The 22,117-nt window shown below is 41.6% G+C and overlaps 3 protein-coding genes across 3 annotated transcripts in view; 1 reads left to right on the forward strand and 2 right to left on the reverse strand.

The window, feature by feature from the left end:
• Positions 1 to 282: 282 nt before the first annotated feature.
• Positions 283 to 2,363, reverse strand: lyrm7 (LYR motif containing 7). The gene is made up of 5 exons (XM_073482139.1): positions 2,338 to 2,363; positions 2,054 to 2,126; positions 1,848 to 1,918; positions 744 to 825; positions 283 to 598 (listed from the first exon to the last, which is right to left on the reverse strand). The coding sequence occupies exons 1-5, from the start codon at positions 2,353 to 2,355 to the stop codon at positions 528 to 530; spliced, it is 315 nt and encodes a 104-aa protein (XP_073338240.1). The 5' UTR covers positions 2,356 to 2,363; the 3' UTR covers positions 283 to 527.
• Positions 2,364 to 2,476: 113 nt separating this feature from the next.
• Positions 2,477 to 4,691, forward strand: hint1 (histidine triad nucleotide binding protein 1). The gene is made up of 3 exons (XM_073482503.1): positions 2,477 to 2,627; positions 4,069 to 4,173; positions 4,374 to 4,691. Exons 1-3 carry the CDS (start codon positions 2,517 to 2,519, stop codon positions 4,536 to 4,538), a joined length of 381 nt encoding a protein of 126 aa, XP_073338604.1. The 5' UTR covers positions 2,477 to 2,516; the 3' UTR covers positions 4,539 to 4,691.
• A 595-nt stretch (positions 4,692 to 5,286) lies between these two features.
• Positions 5,287 to 22,117, reverse strand: part of cep170aa (centrosomal protein 170Aa) — a 31,607-nt gene continuing 14,776 nt past the window's right edge. The window contains exons 10-21 of the mRNA XM_073482590.1: positions 17,113 to 17,466; positions 16,619 to 16,908; positions 14,445 to 14,534; positions 13,474 to 13,591; positions 11,774 to 13,300; positions 10,083 to 10,356; positions 9,609 to 9,840; positions 9,035 to 9,202; positions 8,853 to 8,941; positions 8,667 to 8,760; positions 8,511 to 8,562; positions 5,287 to 8,091 (exon numbers count right to left, since the gene is read on the reverse strand). Of these exons, the coding sequence (XP_073338691.1) occupies positions 7,766 to 8,091; positions 8,511 to 8,562; positions 8,667 to 8,760; positions 8,853 to 8,941; positions 9,035 to 9,202; positions 9,609 to 9,840; positions 10,083 to 10,356; positions 11,774 to 13,300; positions 13,474 to 13,591; positions 14,445 to 14,534; positions 16,619 to 16,908; positions 17,113 to 17,466 (3,614 nt within the window). The 3' untranslated portion in view covers positions 5,287 to 7,765. The remainder of the gene's footprint in view (positions 8,092 to 8,510; positions 8,563 to 8,666; positions 8,761 to 8,852; positions 8,942 to 9,034; positions 9,203 to 9,608; positions 9,841 to 10,082; positions 10,357 to 11,773; positions 13,301 to 13,473; positions 13,592 to 14,444; positions 14,535 to 16,618; positions 16,909 to 17,112; positions 17,467 to 22,117) is intronic.

A 22,117-nucleotide genomic window follows, 5' to 3' on the forward strand; every position in this document is an offset into this window, starting at 1 on the left:
ACCAATCCAATAAAATGTGATCATTGATTCTGGGGGACCCTGATAGCTATTGCAACTTTGAGTTGGTGTAGTCTTTGCCCTGAGTTTAGACACCATTATGCAAGAGCCATCTATCACTTACAGTGGTCCGAACAATAAATTATAACCGAGACAGTTTGGGAACACACAAGGAAACATTTTTATTCAGTAGCAGCAAAGTAACATTCAGTTGAATCATAAGCTACTGAAAAGCATGTGGAAAACCTCCAAATGAAATGTTAACACATTTCACAAACATTTGAGAAAATACTGTACATTAAATTATGGCATTCAGTTTACAGCACAGATTTCTTAAATCAGAACAGCTGAGGTCTTCACAGAAACAAAAACATTTCTCTATGTAGCGATGATCTTTAAAATGTTCTTTGTTCGGGAGATCCTAAAATACTTGAAAGTATGTTTTGGTTGATTACTTTAAAATGTATATGGATGGTAATGAATGGTAAGTCTGTTTTTCTTTTATGAAAAAGATGTAATCAGGTGGTCTGTCATGACTTTTTCCTGGGCTGGTCACAATAGGGTACATTTTCAAGAAGAAGGCTCTCTCTGGGTCGAAGCACTGTGTGTGAGAGAGAGAAAAAGTACATATCATGAGGAAGTATCATTCATTTGTGAGAAAACAAAGATAGGCCAAGATTCCTGGTTTATATTCTTTGCGAGCACACGTTACTTGGTATTTGAAGAAGAATCAAAGAATGACATACTTAGCGTTTTTTCTCCTACATGTTCCATTTGTAACACGGACTGTCGAAGAATAATTTCCACATCTGTGCCCATTTTGATCATCTGTAAAAGCAGAAGGGTAATGAGTGTAGACATATTATGAGACAATGGGCCCCTTCGAACAAACATGTCATATGCCCCTCTTCTCACATAATTTGCAGATTAAACATAAATCCAAAGTGCTTCTCTGTTTGAAAACTGTGATCAGGATTTTACTGCTTTTGGCTTTACTTTTGGACTTTAGAAATGTCACTCATACTCTGGTATGGGTAGGGATGGGAATCGAGAACTGGTTCAAGTTGACAACCAGTTCCAAACTGACCGATCCTTCAGAACCGTATGCCTCCAAGTTTATCAATTCCTTATATCGATGCTGGCATGTTTTTCTGACGCTTGGGAATTGTAAAGCAATGACATTTAACTCATGCGTCTACGCTGCTGGAAAGTTGTGGTCAAGAAGGACTCATGGCTGAGAGGAAGAGACTGTCCAAAGCGTGTTTTCATTTCATGAAGAAAGATGACAGCAGTGCGCCATGAGTTTGAGACTCTACGAATGAGTAACACTTCTTCCACAGCAAGCATCATATGTTGTTTACCAAGGATATATATATTTGCCTAGGTGAATAACAGTGCCATGCAGGCATGCGACCAAGGCATGATTTGACTTAAATAAAAGTGAATGGGCAAATATTTACTAATTTGTAGGGATGGGAATCAAGAACTGATTCCAGTTGAGAACCGGTGATCAGTGGAGCTTTATCACACCTGAGTGACATGACTCAGAAATAAATAGTTGAATCCACACTGAAAAATTATGGAGGCCTACTTTTTTTCCCCCCCACACAGAAAATTGATCAGGAATCAAGAAGTGAATCCTTTTTTTTTTTTTTTAAATTCATAAAAATATCAATCATTAAAGTTTTTATCAATTTCAATCTGTAGGTCCCCGTGTCTGTGCACGGGAAACCTACAGTAATCAAACCATTATCCAGAACAATAATGATAATATACAGTGGCACATCCACACATTCATATCCAATCTATGTGAACAAATCATGTCAATTTCTGTTGCACTTTCACTGTACCTTCTGAATGTTTTCTTCTGATGTTTCAGCTTTGTTTTTCTGGAACTCCTCGTTGATCTTTAACCTTGCAGCTTTGTGAGGGGAAAATAGTAGGTGCTTCAGTTATCTTCTCTGGTAAGAGCTGGTTAATAAACATCACAACCAACAGAGATAAAGCCACAGACATTCTTCTTCTAGGAATCAAACCAGCCAAGTACATAACTCACCTGTCAGTGCTGCGTCATCATCTTTGAATACAGCCATCCTTGTTCTGTGCAGCGTTTTAAACGCACGTAGGACCTGTATGTATACACACATTCAGCTTTTAGCCACTTCAGCAACATGCAGCTGTTACTTCAACTGAAACAACTATGAGTACTAACACTTTCCTTCCGTTTTAGCTCTAAGAACATGCTAACATATATTTAAGAATTGGGACAGCTAACGAGACAAACATAACATAACCCTAAACATTGTTATTATCATAAATATGAAAATGTTCCATCCTCACCTTCAAACGGGTGCCCATGTTGACTTCTTCGGCTCACTTCCGGCTTTGGAGGAAGAAGTGTCATGCCGTTGACCAATCAGTGCAGACTTTAAAATGACGCGTTTTGGCAGCCAATGAGCGCCCGCTGGGGTTACACAGAACCAAAAGCGGCGCTGACAGGAGGGTCGTCCTGCGCCAACATGGCTGATGAAACGCAGAAAGCGCAGACTGCCCAGGCGGGCGGAGACACGATATTTGGAAAAATCATCCGCAAAGAGATACCTGCCACACTAATCCACGATGATGACCTGGTATGCATTTAATATTTACACTTATAAACGCATTTGGATGCATTAAGTCGCACTGCTTCGTGGTAACAGCTCCCTGCAGGCGGCGTTTAGCTAATGTTAGCTCCGCGCTAGCTGCGCAGGAAATGCTATTTTACTGTGGGATGAGAGGCGAAACGTCTTCAAGAAAGTCCAGTTGCCTACGATACAGCACTTAAAATTACTTTTCTGTAATGTTTTTAGTATTTATACGTGTAGGTCGTTTATCACTGACCAAAAAATACTAATATCGTGCTTGCTGCAGAGATACAGCACAGTTTGCTCTCAGACTACAGAAATTGTGCTTTTATAACTGAATAAGGCTTTTAACAGTTTGATAGGCTTCTATGCATGGTTTTGTTTTAGTTCTGCATGTTATAAATCATCGCTCATCTTCTGCTGCCACTTGGCATCTGCAGCCTCTTGGCTTTCCACCAAAGTCTGTCAAGGTCCACTTGGCCCAATCTGCCTGCTACTGCTGCAATACCTTTCAATATGTAGCCACTGAAAATACAGACCGTGTGCATTCATCTGTATTATTGTTTCTGTGATATTTGATATTGAAATTTAGCACAATATAGACATATAAAACCCTGAAAATGTTGACGCTGTGTCATATCCAGACAGAAGGTAACACCCTTATGATTTACAGAGACAAACACCATCATGTAATTGCCAATCTATCAGCTATCATCAATGCAGTGAAGCCTGTTTGACAGGCTTCACTGCAAACAACAAAACATACTGACAGACAGAAGGAGATTTTTATTATTAGAACAGCTGCAAATTATATTACACTACACTTACAGTGCAAGAAAGAAAAGGGAAATGCTTGCTGTGTTTATTGCCCAGTCATGATGCGCATTGGTTCCAGTTAATAAATCCTGGGTCTTATCCCACTTTTTACCAGATGAGGGTGATTAACTGGGATCATCTGCTAGGCATGGGGCATTATGAAAACGTCATGCCACGATTATCCTGTCCAACATAATTACATAATTTACGATACTATCCCGATAATTTTCTAAATATTCTTAAAACTTCACAATAAAAACAAAAATTGCACTTAAACACACTGGAATCCCTTTAACCGTACATTTTGTTAGGAAACAGATGAGTCCATTGCATCACAGATAGGACACGCCTTTTTATTTAATGAAAAGCAATCAAAGAATCTTTAAAAAGTAACTGTCTTGGTGCAGGGTAGCTCCATATATGTACTGTAAATGAGGTGGACAACATATTAGAATAAAACATCATAAAATGCAGCGGCAAAACAAATTAACAACCAAAGCGGATGTCGACATACAAATTGAGGTAGTTTTTATTGCATTATATCATATTAATGTTTCTAATTATCTAAACCAACTCCACATCTGTCTGTACAGGCTGAACTTTTCTTCTAATGTGTTCTTTTGTATTTCAGTGTGTGGCCTTCAATGATGTTTCTCCTCAAGCTCCCATTCATATCCTCGTTGTCCCAAAAAAGCCAATTGCTCAGCTGTCTCTAGCGGAGGAGAGTGACGCTGCAGTAAGTATTGCCAGCTTTTATAATGGTTTGTAAAATTCCTTTCAGTGATTTGTCCTACTTTTTGTCACTGACCACTAGATGGAACCCTTCACAGCCATGTTGTCTCTGAACACTGTTGTAATCCAGTGGTTGTCTGCTTGTACATACATCTGTGTATTTTCACGTCAGTCATTCATTCATTCTCTCTCTCTGTTTCGTAGTTGTTGGGCCACTTAATGTTAGTTGCAAAGAAGTGTGCCAAAGACGCGGGTCTATCTGAAGGCTACAGGATCGTCGTCAATGACGGAAAGCACGGAGGCCAGTCGGTCTACCACATCCACATCCACATCCTGGGTGGACGCCAGATGGGGTGGCCTCCCGGCTAACCACCATCTCTCAGCACAGACCATCCAGTCATCATTAGTCACATCTGTTGTCTGACAAACAGTATCGTTAAGTCTCTAACAGTTTGTCATTGGAAATAAGAATCAAACAAAACCTGGAAATTCATCAATGACAATAAAATTATATGAATAAAACTTCTTGTTTGTCTTTATCTAAAATTCCTCAAATCAGACTGAATGCCTTTATTTGAAAAAATATAAAGACAACTTTAAAGGTCAGTATGTAGGATTTAGGGGTTATCCATTGGAAGAAATTGTATATAATATTCAAAACTATGTTTTTATTAGTGTAAACCAAGATCCTCGACTCTATATACTAAATCTTACACACTGCACCTTTTTAAATGTCCTTTTTTTATTTTTATCATTTTTAGCATATCTTTGTGTAGATAGATTCAAACACTTACTCATGCAAATGTTTCATAGTTCATTCAAAACAAAGGGGTAGCTGAGTCATTTGCATTTTCAGTTGAGACATGATTTGTCATCTAAAAAGAAGACAGGTCTACTTTTATTTAATAAGAATGATAGAAATTCTGTCTGAATATAAAATGAAACCTTTCCTTTTTTTTGATCAAAAAATGCCTGCTGATGGTTGTTACAAAATCCAGTTTGTAATAGAGATTCTTTGTCAGTCAGTATTGGTGACTTCACCTGGTTGTGAACAGGAACGATAAATATTGTAACCAGAAGTCAGTATTTCCCAGTCAAATCAAAACAGAGAAACAAGTGAATGGCTCTCTTTTATTAACAGTAAGAAACAATGCAGGTAGTCGAACAAATATAAAATGCATGAAACATCCACAAAATATTGAACAAAAAAATAAATAAAATGGTGTTTTTTCTTTACAAAAATGACAAAGAACACTGATCAGATGACACATGTAGAATTTCAAAAATAAACATGTACCTAGCATTCACAGTCCCCTAATTTCTTTTTTTTTCTCTTTTTTTTGATAAAACGGGAGAAAAGAAAAAAAACAACAAACATGATTAGAGGCTTTGTTTGTACAGACAGAATAGTTCCAGAGAGGCAAGGCAGTCACTTCTGATATCATCCAAAGTGATATCATTCTTTGTCAAACCATTTGACATCTGATGCAGCCTTTCACTGCTTCTTCACTACTTCTGTATGAAAAAAACACCACAATCTGATGTGCAAAATAAGAGAATTCTTTTTAGACAACTACATCTTTTTCTTTTGTTTTAATCAATGCCCTTCTAGAGTCAAAATGGGCACTTCAAGGCATTGAAAAACATTGTACAGTACAGTATAGAGAGAAGGAAATGAACACGTATTCTGGTACCTAAATTCACTATTGCAAGAGTATCTAAGTACTAATATACTGCCTTACTTACTCTAGAACACAGACTATAAGCTGAAGAGAGATTCAGAAAATGGTTCGTCCCCATAAAGTAAGTAGAAAAGCAGCAAAGTCAATGAGAAAGAGGTTAACCTATACTGTCTCTGCAATGTTACAGCATCAGTATGCTGGAACTTCCCCCGCTGGTGGAAATAGAACAATGCATCTATCTGTACACACACCGATTTGAAGCTGTATTACGCGTAAAATTCCAAAAATAGATGGGGAGCTTATTTTCAAGGAATGTGTTCCTCAAAGAAAAATTATGAACCATAAAAGGCCTCTTTGTAAGTTGCCTGAAATTAAAACCCAATTCCAGCAGTTTTCCATGTTCAGGTTTTCTGTGTACTTCGTATGACAGACAAAGAAAATTAAATTTATTGTGAGGTGACTCAAGCATTACAAAGTAAAGGTGTACAATATCTACAATGCCAGTATCTAAATATTATAAAATATTTAGTTTAAACAGATATTTTCTTCGCTCATCATTGCTATGTTTAAAAAAAAGTCACATCACTCGTGACTGGAAAAAGTAGAAAAAAGCCAATTGGAAATCATAGGACACTTGAGTGGATGTATTGCAAAAAGCTAAGGGCACTGTCACAGAGACCAAAAGCATATGGCAGCAATGATTAAACTAGTGTTTCATTATAATAAATAAGCTTTTGCAATCTTTTATTCGTTGACAGAAAAATGATTTGACATTCAGAGAAGGTGAGAAATATGATGAGATGAACTGCCATTTTTGAAATATAGATTCTCAGGCTTTTGCACGATAGATGAATTTCAAGATGGCTCAACTGCTTGAAAATGAAGAGATCGATGAACTTATTAACTTTGGTAAGTGAGAATTTTGAGTTAAAATGATCATTGGTTTCCCAAAGGCTGTTACTGTTGTGTAAAACTACCATTCAGTATTAGTAAGATCAACACAGACACCGACTAGCAGGAAGAAAGCTCTCTGCTCTGTCCTGTACATGCTACTGAAGGGACAAACACTTTTTCCAACTACTCGGAGAGAAGGGAAGGGAAGAGGAAAACATAATGGGTGAAGGAGAGACACAGAGATGGGGAGGCACTACAAATCCTTCCAACAGTTTGAGAGATGCATCAATGGACGGTTATGAAATATCTAAAACATCTGCAATTCTGCTTGGTTTGTGAACAGTTTCAGGCATAAAGCATGTTTGCATGACTGAGTGGTTCGTCAGGGTGGTTACTTAAGGCTGCTGAAATCTTTTTTACACTGAATAAGAGCTAATAAATCATTGCAATGTGCTGCATTTCATCATAGTGTAAATAGAACATATTTTGCAAGTGTTATTTTACAATGCATTCTGTTGGTCTGAAAGTACTTTATTAAAGTCTCGAAAGTTGTATATTATTAGAGGGGACAGGGGCTGCTACTATCGAGGATGTGTTTTAAGGCATGTCCTTAGTGTAGGAAGGGTCCACACACATGGAGAAAGGCAAGAGGAGACTGGAGGAGAGTGGAGACTGTACAACCACTGAGAGAGCAGCCAGGTAGCCTTCAGTCCATCAGGAAGTCTGGTCGGCCAGTTTAAAGTTGAAAAGTTGATAATATGACTGTCCAAATCAATCATGGGTGAATGTCCGTTCTGAAGGTATATCCATGATGCATCAGTTGGGAGTCTAAAGTTCAGTTGAAGCACTTCATTTCCGGCCGGGTCTGGTAACACTTTAGCTAAATGTTTATATTATACCCAAAATCCTCCACTGGTATAATCAGCAGAACTGTCCTGTGAGAAAAACTGGTTAAATGTTTCTACACCTGCTTCCGGACTCATTCATTTCACATAACACTGATTTCAGGGAACTTTCTGTTCACTTCTGTGCGATGGCCTCCTCTCCGCTCGGCCGTATGCGGTTGAAGGGCAGTCCTCCGACCCCCGTTAACCCCAGACCCTTGCTGGGCTCTCGTGCGGTCTCCTCTGTGCTGGCAGAGGAAGCCTGAACCCTGGCGGTTGATCCTCCAGGCCCAGGGAGGATCTCCGGCAGTGATTCTTTGGTTTGGGGCGCAGACCCGGGGCTGGTGGCTGAGGGGGATGTTGTTTTGGCGGTTTGGGGCTTGGTAGGGGTGGTGGGGCTGGCCAGGCCGAGGCTGGCCAGGGCGTCCAGAGTCCCATCTGGGTCTACCATCACATTGATCACTGGGACAGAAACAAAGAGAGAATCAATGTGTAGAAGGCTGTGTGTTAAGTCAGTTTATATTTACAGCTAAAATAAAGTTAAATTTGAATTTGTATTAATGGCCCTGAAAACATTATTATGGCATGAGTGATAGCATCCTACATGAAGACACTTTCTTCTACCAAAGTTAGGACAGAGTTGGTTGTTTCACATGACCGATTTCTATATTTTTTTGTTTTCTTTGGTTTGACGTGGGTGGGGCTCAGTTGAGGAAAAGGTAATGTCAGGTACTTCTCTGCACCAGTCAAGATTCAGCATTTGAATCAGAATCTGATGACAGTTGGTGGGTCGTTTTGTTACTGTCACTCAAATCTTATCAAACCAGATCCACACAGTGTAGATGAACCAGATTAAGGGATCATGTCCATATAATGTTTACCTTGAAGCTGCTTCTCAACTCTCTTCAGTTCGAGCAGAATTGAGGAGATCTCCTGAAGAGAGAAGGAGAAAATACAACAAAACTATTAGCTCCCCAATAATTCTTCACTTTCCTTGTCTTTCAATATTCTTTTTATAGACAGACAGGTTTCTGTACCTTGTTGGAAGTTTTCAGAAGAGGTATGTCACTCTCAGATCGCAGTTTATTCTCAATTTCATCCCAGTTTCTGTCCTTATCCTTAAACAATATCCTAGAAAAAGAACATACAACAGGGTGCATGTTCATTCACAGTGGATTTGCCAATAGAAAGATTAGTATGAGTACAAAGACAAGTATGAGTACCTGATTTTTCCTGCTGTTCTGTCGACAGAATTTCTGATCTTGGTTGACAGCTGAGAAACTGAATTGAGCAGCAGGCTGTCCAACACCGCCTAACCACACAGAGGAAAAGAAAATAAGTTTGAATTGACAACCTGAAGGTGAATGATTGGTATATTTTGTTGTCATGTGCTCTGTGTTCTCACATCCTCTCGGTTCCAGGTGCGTCTCCTCAGGGCTCGGGGTTCCAGAGTGTCAGGAGCTCGGGGGCGGAGCTCAACCGGCTTACCGTTGATCTCTGGTGCCTTAGTGGTTGAAATCACTGGAGGGATTTTCCTAAAGTTGAGGCTCTCATCAAACACCCGATCCACCAACTGGAGAAGGAGTGATGTAGAAGGCAGAGAAGAGGGAAATAAAACTCAAAAACTTAAAAATAAATTTCTCTCTAGTGATTTTGCAGCTTTAAAAGATTTGTGAGAAATGAAGGAATTAGTGAGCTAAGCAGGCTCTAAAGCTTTAATTATCCAGCCAATGAAAGTTACATTTTAATGCTATACTGTTAAAATAAGTAAATCCTCTCATGGTAAAAAATAGAAAAATAAAGAAGGAGGAGTTAAAGAACAGCAGATGGGCGTGTATTAATGAATACTTCTCACAGCAGATGAATGCTATAAGGCTACAGAGAGGTGGCCATTTTTATTAAAGCAACACAGCAGGGATGGCGAAGGCTCAATGGAAGCACACGCAGTAAGTCAGTGATAGAAGAAGAAAAACGGGCACCTTTCTCATGCTCTCCTGTATATCCGGCTGGGTGGGACGTGCAGGGCCTACCTCTTCCCGGGTGTCGATGGCTGATCCTGGGGTGGTGGCGGCAGTGCTGACGGTGGTGCTGGGTGCAGTGCCAGATGAACTGACTGAGTCGATCTCACCGGCCACATCGTGGATCTCACGGGCCAAGATGGCCAGGTCCTTAGCCAGGTCCTGGCTGATCCTACGCACACATGGGAATAACCTGTTAACCATCAGACAGATGGAGGAGTTCTTTAGGATAGACATGAAAACATGCAACGTGCATACACAACAAACAACCTGTGATCACATACACATCACGATAAAAGTCAAGCAATAAAGGACAGCTCTTATTTAACACTGCATTTTAATATCATATTAAAACATTGCATAGATTTGTGAAATATTTCATTCTTATATTAACTTAATAGCTTCTTAATAGGTGAATCTTATACTGATCAATACCTGGCTATCTCCTCACTGTGGGCCGTCCAGTCCCTGATGTACTCCTCTTGCTCTTTCATGCGGTGTTTGACTCCCACTCCGCCTGGACCCGTCACCACGCTGGAGCCTGGGCTCGCGGTGGTGCTGAGTCTTGAGCTGCGGTGTGGGACGAGGTGATGAGGCCGCATGTGGGAGCGTCCTCCGTGCTTTGGAGAATTCCGGTTGGAGCCAAACTCTTCCTCTGAGGTTGAGCCGTACTCTGGTGGCAGACGTCTCCACCTGCTGCTACTGGACACTGTGAAGGTAATGGAAAAGCAATATTTAGTCAATATTACAGTGCTTTATTCGATTACAACACATGTTATTCGTGAAGTTAATAAATGAGCTTGTGGACATGAGAAGCTTTGTTAATGACGCAGCCCCCAGCCAATCCTGGTTTCATTGGAAATCAAGGAAAATCTAATTGTGCAAGTAGAGGTAGTAAATCTGTATTCTTAGGCAGTAGGTTTGAAGTAGATGTTATGATTATGGACCTAAACAAATGTAGATATACATAATTTAACAAAGATGAACTTCAGGTTCAAATAGAAAGTTATTCTCTGAAATGTACTATCCTTTAACTAAAATAATAAATGGGTTTGCTGTGAATTAGAAAGACTGTTGAAGCAAAGCATTCGATTTTTTGTATCTTAGTTCTGTTATTGTTATTGGACAACGACAGGAATGTTTTGGCAACAATAAAACCAAAGTGAAAACAACAGACACGGCAGCACCAAAGAAACTCTACTTGAGGCAGCCAACAAAAGCATCCAACAAGGTACATAAACCTCGACAGAGCCAGGGATGTGTTAAGCTGTTTCACAATGGTCACACAACAGCTGCACTAATGTAGCTGCACCATGATGAGACAACACCATGCTCTATCAGTCTCTCAAGGGTAAGTTGGGACAAAGTGGAAGTGTCATGGATAAAAATCTCCACTAGGTGGAGCACTGTTGCAAAACCACTTGCTCTTGGATTTTGAAGTTTGAGATCCAGTGTTGTAAAATGTTTTGAAAGAAGTAAGAGTGTGAATAGAGCATTTGGGTCTTCATCACAGCATTACGTCATTGGATGTCAGGGAGGAGACACAGAGTTAACACGGCAAGATATGCAAGAACTGGGTCATCGTACTTCAACATGTACTAATACATGTATTCGTACTACACATTAAGATTCACATCTGGCAAAGTATTCAAAACAAATTTATGATTTCAGTGCAAAATTTGTATTTTCTTTTACACATGACTTAAAATTAATTCATAGAAATCTTGAGCTTGGTAGCAGCTTCTTTTGCTGTGACCCAGGTCTGACACACACAAAACACACCAACACACACACTCTGTCTAATCAAGGCTCTACAGTTCTGGTACAGTACCCATCAGCTCTTCCTCTGGATCACCGCCCTCAGGTTCGGGCTGAGAGCTCTCTGAACGATGACAACCAACGCACAAGTTTGTCACAACACAGTGGAAATGTTTACAGACAAATGTTTAGACAACGACACATGATGAGGTGTAAAATGGTGCAGATTTTTTAGACTTGATCCTGATACCACATGCTATCAGAAATAAGAACGGATACAATACAATTAGAAACCTTGATGGACAACTTTAATTTTCCCTCTTCTAACTGTTCCTTCAATATGTGAGAAAACCAGAAATTAGTTTCACCTGTGGGCGAGCAGTATCCAGCTGTAGTGGTCTTAGTCTTGGCCTCGTTCAGTTTGGACACGCTGTTGGCCCTCATCCTGGGTGTCAGCCTGTTCTCGGTTGGTGTTGATGCTCTCAAGCCTAGACGCAGAGCAGTCTCAGCTGACAGGCGGGGTGAAGAGGTGGAGCTCCGTGTCACTGTACACTCTGAGTCACTGCGGGCCGAGATGGAGCCCAGGCGGGTCCTACGTGGCTGAGCCAGCATGTCCAGTCGTGACAGTCCCTTCCGACCAGATGGCGGCTTAGAGGTGGAGCTGGTGGTGGACACCTCAGAAGCGACAGACACCCTGTCTGCATCAGCTAGATCCGTGTCAGACGTATCCCCCAGACGGGCGCGGCGGAGAAGGGAGGCTCTCGTGGGTCGTGGCTGAGGCAGCGCGGCCTGCTTGTTCAGGGAGGAGGTCGTGGCTGCCTGTAGAGTCCTGCTGGTTTTGGAGGATCCACCGGTGGAGGATTTAAGTTTGGAGTGCCCCAAAGGTCCAGAGTAGGTCTCCTGGTCTGAGGACAGGATGTCAGAGATGGGGAAGGAAGAAGTCTGGTCATCATCAGTGAGATCCAGAGAAGGCTGGCGTGCTCTGGAGGAGGCAGACTGCTGAACAGAGCGGCGTGTGTCAGTCCGGCTTGAAGCCTCCACAGTTCTTGTTTTAGACTTCCTCTCCAAGCGTTCACGTGCACTTGCATTGGTAACGCTGGTCTTGGAAGCTGTGCTCATGTTGCTCTTTTCTCGATGCATACTGCTGAAGGAACGTCGTTTTTGTTCGCCACCAGCTTTCCTCTCTCCAGTCACATGACTGGCTGTGCTGGCCGTGTCCACATCCGACTCAGGAGAGATGGAGCCAGTCCGAGCGGGGAAGCCAGAACCTGAACCATGAGTGGTGACTCCAGCTTTACTGCTTTTCTGGTCTAGTTTGTTTTCATCTCTTAGTTTGGCCTCCAGGAACGCCATGACAGCTTCAGTGTCCTTCAGGAGCGTAGCAGTGTCCATGCTGCCCACGGAGTCACTGCGTTCGCGCCCATTGCTGCCTCTGTTAATGCGTGGGATGAGCTCTGTAGGGACATTAGCGCTAGGCTTCTCAATTGTGAAGCTTCCCTGGCGCACCAGAGGCTTCCCAGACTTCTCTCCTTCTCCGGCTCCTGCTCCTCCTCCTCCTCCTCCTTTCCTCTCCTCTGACCTCTTCCTCCGCTCAGCGCTGCCAGATGTCCGGACAGGAGCCTTGGACGGAGAAGATGTGGAGCTTTGTTTCCGTTTACTGGTCATCTCCACGTCTCCCTTTGGAGTTGGGGACTCCCCGTCTCCCTTGTTCTCTTTTTCTGGGGGTTCGGTGTCCTGTTTCTCCCCAATCTCAGACCTCAGTCCCAGAGCTTTGGTGCTGGATTTTGCCCGGGGGTCATCTACTGGGAGCTGGGGGAGCGTCCTGCGTTTGCGGTCTGTCAGACTGGAGGAGGATTCTCCTCTGCTGAGGGATGCACTGGACTCAAAGGCATCAGCTTCAAGAGAAAGGACAAACTCACTTAACTGAGATTCAAGCCAAGTTTAACATTAAATTAAAAGTACATTCGAGTGCTACTTTATACTGTACATTCTTCTAAGTTTTGGCAATTAATCCAGCTCAACATTGAATTCAGGCATATCCATTCTCTGCGATCAAGTAAATATGTACCTCTCTCTTTGTGCAGGAAGGTGGTTGTTTCTGCTCCTGAGCCCTCTGGGTCTGTCCTGGTGTGGTTGGCAGCTAGACTGGCCCACTGAGAGACCCAGCTCGAGTCACCAGGAAGAGCCTGAGGGGACACGAGAGGGGGATGGGTTGACAAGAGAGAAGGAAAAAAAGAGCAGTTTAGTCAATTGGTGGTGGCTCAAAGTGGCACAAAATATACAGAGCAGATCATCAGTGAGATTAGCATTCATGTGTTCATCTGAAATTAAAAATATGATGGAAATTATTTAGTTTGTGGCAATGAAGGGCTATACTTGTATTTTTCTTGCAAAATGTCTTATTTGATGTAGCCTATATCTGATGCACCCACCAGTGTCACCTTTCAAGAAAGTTTTAAGAAAAGCTGATCAGCAGCTCCTCATTTTACTGAGATAAAGATATCTATCTGTATCTAAACGACATAAAAGACATGATACAAAGGCTGTCAATGCTCAAACACGCTGTCCCCTCCCTCTGATGAAATGGCCTGGAGGGCCGAACGTGTCTCTCCTCATCTTGGCATGATCTAGGTCAGGGAGGACTAGCCTCCTCCCATGAGCAGGCTAGGGGAGTAGAGCAGTCAAGCCATGGGAGTGACTGTGACTCACATCATGAAACTCAGCCATGATTCTTCATCTACTGCTTATACATTCTGTTATACTAAACTAGACTGAGAGCACATAAGTAACTGTGAGTAAGAGGTCATTTTTTACATTGGAATTTACCTGATCAACAAAGAATTAATCACTATCAATATGGGTGTAATGTACACTTGTGTATTGGTGAACATATGAGGAGAGATTTAGAAAGAAAGACAGATAAAAAGAGAGACAACAAGAGAGAACCAAAAGTAAACTCTGAGAATAAAAAGTAGAATCGTGAACTGCAAAAACAAAACAAAAGAAAGACAAATAAGCTGTTAAAGTATCGTTTTCTACCTCTTTCTCTGACTCTCCAGTCTCCTTTCCTGTTCCTTCTTTCAGTTCTGATAGAATAGAGGCGTTCTGGCTCTGCTGCACACCGAACACCTACCAATGTTTAAAAAAGTAGGACAAAAGCTGAAAATATGGCAAAAAAATTGACATATTGCTGAAGTTTAATGCATGCAAATCGTATGGCATTATGTATGTATTGTATGTATTATTGTCATACTTTCCAATTAGTCTTAACTGTATGGATCCTAAAGACGTAAGTGCTGCAGCACACTTTTTAATGAAAGTATAACAATAATAATATTATTCTACAGTTCTCTTGATAAATAAAGGTGAACTGAACCGACAGAAGTAGATGCTGTTGAATTAAAGCAACGATCTGCACTTGATAGATGAGTACCATGGCAACGAACAGAAATCACACACACAGATATACACACACACACACATACACACTATTTACAAAAGGGAGAGGGAGAGAGAGCGAGAGCGGACAGACTGTGAGCAGTGTGCCAATTAGTGTGTCAGCTAATTACAGGAATTAGCATAACAACACTTCCAGTTTTGAATGTAATGCAGACTAACACTGCCTAGAAATACACCCAACTAATTATATCACTGCTCCTCCTAACACCTGTATACAACACTTGAAGGGAAATGTGGCTCTTTAAGATGTAATTTAGTAAAGTTTAAATTATGTCTACAGTATGTAACAACCTTAATTGACAACTTAGCTTCCTAAAATGAGTAGATATGCCTTCAATCGCAACTTCTGAATCTTGAAGGTAGCAATTAAAAACTCTAGTAAATTTCCTGCTATTTGTACATATTTAAAGGAAGTATTTCTTCTTAGTCTGACTTTACCTATAATGAAGGTCAAAAGAAATCCTAGCAATTCCCTTATTTTTAGCCCGAGTCAGCCAAATCTCACCCTGAAACTAACATTAAGCCATCTCTCTGTAAGTGTATTGCTTTGCCTCTTTCAGTCAACAATGAAAGAGTGCTGAACCAAAGGACAGGGGCGGCAGTAATAAACTGATGGTGTTTTTTTAACCTCCATGGAGCAACGTTTCATAAAACAGGGCAGCGCTTGATGGAGCAAGTCTCCTCAGGCTATTACAGAAGCATTAGGTTTACCAATGGGACTGACAGGATGGAGTGGTGGTCAGGCGAGGCAACTGAGAGTCGATAGCTTTGTTTCAGTGGCAACAGCACAAATCTGTCCCAAAGGACGTGCTAACTCTAAAAGTGCTAACGAAGCAGGTAATAAAGAGACAATTAACCTTGCTCTGGACTGTTTGTTTCTCTTTAGAATTACTGCAGAGTAAGTTTGAATTATGCTCTTGTCTTTCCACTTGCTACTTTTACAGTCACAAATAAGGAAAGAGGGCACCAAGGAAGAGGTTTTTGTTTTCATACATTTTCTGGAGTGATTCTTGTAATATGAACTTTAGGACCTATCAGCAGAAAAAGCAATGATTCTCCAATAACCTCTATTTGGTTGAACCTTTATTTAAACTATCGTAAGAGAAACAATGTTTTTTTCTTAATCTCCAAAGTGCTTCTCTGGACATGAGATTTAAAGGGAGTTGCATTATTTTGCTATATTTTTGCTAATGACATGAATTAATGAATAACCACACAAATTAGACAAACATTACTCAGCTCCAGTTTACAGTTTACAGTCTACTTAAGTCTATTCGACTGCAGTCAATTATCTAAACTACATACAGCAATACAAAATAATAATCGCAACATGCAATTATATTCGTGTTGCATTGGTAAATAGTCTTACGTCCATATCATGACAAGTACAACAGTAACAGAAAAACAGAGTGTGTCTGGCTGTCCGGGAATGAGCCTCAAAGGGAATGGGACTTTGTTGCAGTATCAAGCAGAGCGGATTTTAGCCTGGTCAGCAAATTGCTTTTTTATCACAAATCTGTGGGGGCGTTAATGGCATAAATTCATTATAAAACTCTTGCTTTTTTTTAAGCAAACCATCAAAAAAGAGGAAAAAGTTTCTCCAAAGTTATTTATTATCTACACTGCAAATAGTAAAAAGAAAATATTAAATCTTCCAATAATTTTGATGGGATTCCTATTGCATCTCCTCATGCCAGAATTAAGATAATGCAGTCAAGACAAATTATTGTGATGGCTGAGGTTCACATTCCTACCTTGTCTATCATACGCCGGGCCTCCTCTTCCTCTGGGTTCCTGTTCTCCAGTTCAATAGTGTAGGTCCCTTTATCGCTGTGGTCATCCTCTGCATCTCCTGCAGCATTTCCCGCTCCTCTCCCCACGACCGAGGCGTCCTCGCTGGGGGTGGTGGGACTACCTGTCGCCAGCCCGGTACTGGCTGAGCTGCGACCGATACTCGGGTCCTCTGATCTCTGCTTGAGAAGGACTCGGGCAGCGGTAGGGGCACCTGCAGTCACTGTAGCTGGTATTGGAGCTTGGACCTTACCTAGAGGTAACAAAGTATAGAGCAGAAATACATCTATTACAAAAAAATGTATACAAATGCACAAACACATGTAACATGCTTTCACAAAGGATCACGGTACAGAGACAAGTCGCTGTAGTGACTGATTTTAATGAATGAATGGCAACAGCCCCTAGTTAACAGATTTACTGCAACTTCTGCAAATTAATGTTGAAGTTTTATTACCTGAATCTGAGGCAGCAGAGGTGGAAATGCTGAACACCTTGGGGTGAGAGGGAGGCTGTGGACACAGTCCCTCCCCGCCAGCTCCTGTTCCCAATAGGGGTGCAGTCTGGGAAAAAGAATATGACCGGCGTTTGCGAGGGTTTTCCTCGTCGTAGAACTCGATCATAAAGGCCGTGCGGGAGCTGGTTGCTCTGTTCCCACTCACTGTTACGTTGCCTCCTCCTGTCCCTCCCGCTCCTCCCAAGTGGCCGTGTGCTGCTTTTAGGCGCTCCTCGAGGGCGTGGCGGCGGTTCGCGAAACGCAGGCCCAGTCCATTCTCTGAGTCACTCTGGGTACCATCCTCATGTTTGCTGCCTGTCACGACACAAGAAATAGAGAACAATATGAAAAATATGAACAATATTCCACATTGCAATGTACAAATATGTCAAATATGTCCAATTCACAGTCAAATATATCAGTTTGCAGCTGTTTGTTGCCATTGTGCATCCATAAACTAACAAAACAGCAGTATTGTGCAGTAAAACAATGTATGTGGTTGTTCAGAGAAGAAGAAGATGAAAAAAGTTCCCATATAGACCACAGCACATAACCACATCTTCCTGAAAGCACATCCATTGTGGACACCACAACAAGAAACAAATGTTTGCTAACCTTTCCAGCCTAAAAGAACCAGAAACCTTCGCCTGTGGCCTGAGTACAGCTATCAACTATCACAATGCCTGGTTTACCTACCACATTACTGGTATTTCTACATTTTGATCAGTCTGGGGCAAATCAGCATGTCCTCTCAGTGTACGAAGGCAGACAGTGTGCCACACTAATCCAGACATGCCACCCACACGGTTACTGGCCCTGCCTACTGGCAGTGAGAGAGAGTGGTGAGGGGGAGGGGAGGAGGAGAATATGGAGGGGAAAGCGGAGTATGAGTCTGGATAAGAGTGTGGTGGAGACAGATAGGGCTTCAGGGATGGAGGAGGAGGAGGAGGAGGGGAGGTGAAAGGAAGCTGGGAAGGCTGAACTGGGAAGAAGGAAAAGAGGAGGGTGGATGGGAAAGGAGAGAAAGTGGATTAAGTGAGAGAAAAGAAAAATCCAACAGAGAGAGAGTGGGAATTCTTGACTGAAAGAGGCTCAGGATGTAGTATATCGTCACTAGAGTTGACAGCCACTCACACAATCAGCCTGTCAGTTAACGAGCTGACAGTCAGGGTGTCAGAGAGAGGAGGGGAGGAAACACCATGTGGCTGTTTTTATGGATGACCGGATGAGAACACTACTTCATACGCTTTCATAAATCATGGCACAGGTTTGGATCTCATGCTTACTCTTAACTAATAAATCATACAATAGCATCACTTCATAATCTAAAGTCTACGTCTGTTCCTGTTCATGAGCTGATTAGTTAAATGGATTAATCTCTTCCCATCCCATACAGTGTGACTTCAGATATTAAAAATGACTTTAGTTTAAAACCATGTTGCGATGTTCAAAGCTGTTTTTACAATAGCCACAGTGTGCAAAAGCTGAATCAAGTACTAGAAGTGGACTGCCCTCCAAGAGAAAAGAGGACAAAATGCTGGTTGTATGGCTGAGTGGACTACAGTCGTTTGTCGGAAGAACTGTCCAGACACTGTTGACTTTGAATTAGTCTGATCCTATGATGTCACTTCACTTTTTCTTTTTTTTCCAGATTTATCTTTACTGTTATCTCCACTGAAAGTCCAATTAGAACAGTGCTGTATGAAAATTGATGTGGATAATGATTTTGCACATTGAAGAATGAAAACAATAGAGAGGTGAAGTCCTGCCCCTTCCGATCGGACCTTATTTTTGGAAAAAAATTGTACAATATTCAATGGAAAGAGACAAATACATTTTTGATCCCATTTGAATTGTGCCATAAATGACTCATATGATGTTTGTCGATTTAAAAGACAACCAGGATCAAGAAAGTCACAGTTTGTTGTATAGATATTAAAATATCATTACATTTTTGTGTGAAACCACTCAGTGATACACACAGTATACACCAAGCCAACATGGCCTTCACCTTGGCACAGAAAAAGTATATAAAACGGTGAAAATCACAATAAATCTGGCCATATTGACAGCTGCTGTTATACGATAGGAGAGTTAGCCAGTATTGTGAGCTTCCAAATACAGGACAACTCTATAAGGTTTTGGTTGACTGTTGGGTGTGTAGTATCTGTTATTAGTATTTTCAGTCTTATACTTGATTAGTTTAAGACAAATTTACAGTTGGAAAAGCTGGAAAAAAAAATCTTTTAAATTGACATTATTCATAGCACAATTCAAATTGTTTTTTAGATTATCTGTCATCATTCACTACCGTATATATTTTTTCTGAATTAAGAAAATTCTGTCAGGAAAATGTGACATTTGTCCAAATAAAGGCCATTTATCAATATATCACATTATCAATATCAATAGAGGTATTCTATTTGTGCACTTAAAGGGGGCACTCCAGTCATTTTGTTCATGAGGATCCTTTAACTCATCAAGGTTAGAACTACTCAGCCTGTGACAGCAGTTGTTTAATGTCTTCTGTAGCTCTGAAGACACTCTTCATATCTGAGATAATAACCCTGATGATGTTGCAGTGATTATCTCGCTTCAACTTTGGAATCTTCACAATTATAACAGAAGGCCTACGTTACAAATGCGGGGGTGGAGTTACATTATCGGAATTGTAGGATCCAATACTTTTAGAGCTTGACCATTACTATGAACTTAATGCCAATATTGCTCAGGCTCTGCTGCTTTCTTTGTTTTAATCTATCTCTCACAACCCCAGAAACTTTACTGAAGTCCAAAATTAATTTGATCTAGTACTGTTTCCATATTGGGGTATCACAATGGCATGGGCATATTTCTGAGTCTGCAGCTAATTTGTCACATTCCACTGTCTGTCCTGTCTTTTATCACTTTACGAAATTTAATAACGCATGGCATAAAGCAAAGAATAAAAAAAAAAATAGCATTAATGGAATGAGGGAGGAAAGCAGCTGAGCGTTACAGTAGCTTGAGCAGATCAGCAGATAAGCAGACAGAGAGAGGCAGGTCTTTCATGCTACGTGTCCCAGACAAAGAAGCCGTTGGCAGGGCCAGAGGAGAACAGAGCTATCTGTGAGAGTCCAGCGCTCTGCCCCAATCGCCCCGCCATGACTCACAGTGGAGCTGGCCTCTGCCTCCACCGCTGGCCACACACACACATGCACACAAACGTACACACAACTGAGCACCCGGCACGAGGATGCACTTACTTACATGCATGCACAGCTGCAGAAACAGACAAGCAAATTTGCAAACAAACATACATGGAATCTTACTGCATTTAAGCTTACAATACAGTATAATACGCACACACAATATTATAGTTCAACCCTTTTACAATTGCTGCGAATGATATCGATTGTGCATGAAATACTGATCATGAATGAAAAACAGAAAAATTCTGGCATCCTCAATAACATTTCCAATCACATATTTAAAGTCTTACACGTATTAGAATGCAGAGATCTTTAGATGTTACAATAATTCACCTAACAATGAAAGAAATAACAGACAGTATAAAGATTTATCCTCTATTTTTCTCCTTGTAGCAAAAAGAGAAAGACTCACCTTGATGTTTACAAATCAAAAGCTTTGGCTCAGTTGCCTCCTCGCTAAACCTCTGCCTCTCTCTCTGCCTCGTACCTCTATGACACACCCAAAGCACATCTCACACGCCTCTTCTCACACACGCTGCACTGCTTGTCTGCAGATCAGTGCTGAGCATGTCTCAAATACACACATGCAGCAAACACACACACGACGGATTTCTGCCACACAAATCCACATGCGAGCGGCAAATGCTGCACACACGCCCTGAATCAGCGTTGAAATTCGTTTCTCACACATGCTCCCGCAGCATTCTCACACACAGACACAAAGACACCACTGCTAGTTTTTGCTATTTGTAAATGACTGTATTCTCTCTTTCCCTCCCATCATTTGCATCACTGTTACTATAACAACTATCTGCCAAAAACCGCTCTCTCCTCATTTGCTGCCTCCCTTTCCACGTTCACTGCAGTCCAGGCAACAAGCCTCTCTCTCTCCTTCCTGCCTTTCTTTGTCCAATCATCTTTGCTGTTACTGCTAGAAATGCTGCACTCAGCTCTACAGTGAGGCTCTCCCACCTTCCTGATCCGCTCTCCTGTCTCTCCAGTGTACCTGTTTTTTCACACCTCACATGGACACAGCCGGCATCAATACACCACTTCCTATCCAGCTGTCCACCTGCCCTCTATCCATCCCTCTTTGTCCTCTCAGTCCCTACTCATCCCACCTCTCTTTTCTCTTTCATCTGTGGGTATTCTTGCTTTTCCTACCTAAACTCACATCACAACCAACCACAGTCCATTCACTCTCGCTCTTATTAAGAGGAAATACCAAGGGCCAGCTCATTAAGCATCAATCAGTCACAATTAGAAACATTGCAGACTCCAGCAGTCCCAAAGTCAGTCAGACAGTCAGTTAGCAACATAATCATCCATCAGGTGAGCCACTCCATCAGTCAGTTGACATGCATGTAGTACTAACCCCGTCTAATGAATTAGCTTCCCCTGCTTTAAACTCCTGCATTAAAGATTTCCATTTTCATCAGCTCCTCCCTGCTTGTCCCTCCCCCACACATGTCAACAACATCATAAATTGACCTCCATTTAATTAACTCATGACCAGCATGCAGTCTACCATAGCCTAGCTTAGCTTCATACTTAAACTCTTTTTACTGGCACCACTAACACTGCCTGGTCCGGCCCATTCTCACAAAATCTCTGTGCAGCAGGAACCCACTCAGCAGTTGGCTGCTTGCAGGTAAAAGGAACAAAGACCCACACAGAAGTATGCAATTTACAGTCATGGAAATCGCAAACCTTACCCCAAGGATACATAGCAACAAGCCCACAGCGGTAACCAAAGAAGTTTTAAATGTCCACAC

Source organism: Pagrus major, chromosome 15, assembly GCF_040436345.1.
Source record: "Pagrus major chromosome 15, Pma_NU_1.0".
Classification (NCBI taxonomy): domain Eukaryota; kingdom Metazoa; phylum Chordata; class Actinopteri; order Spariformes; family Sparidae; genus Pagrus; species Pagrus major.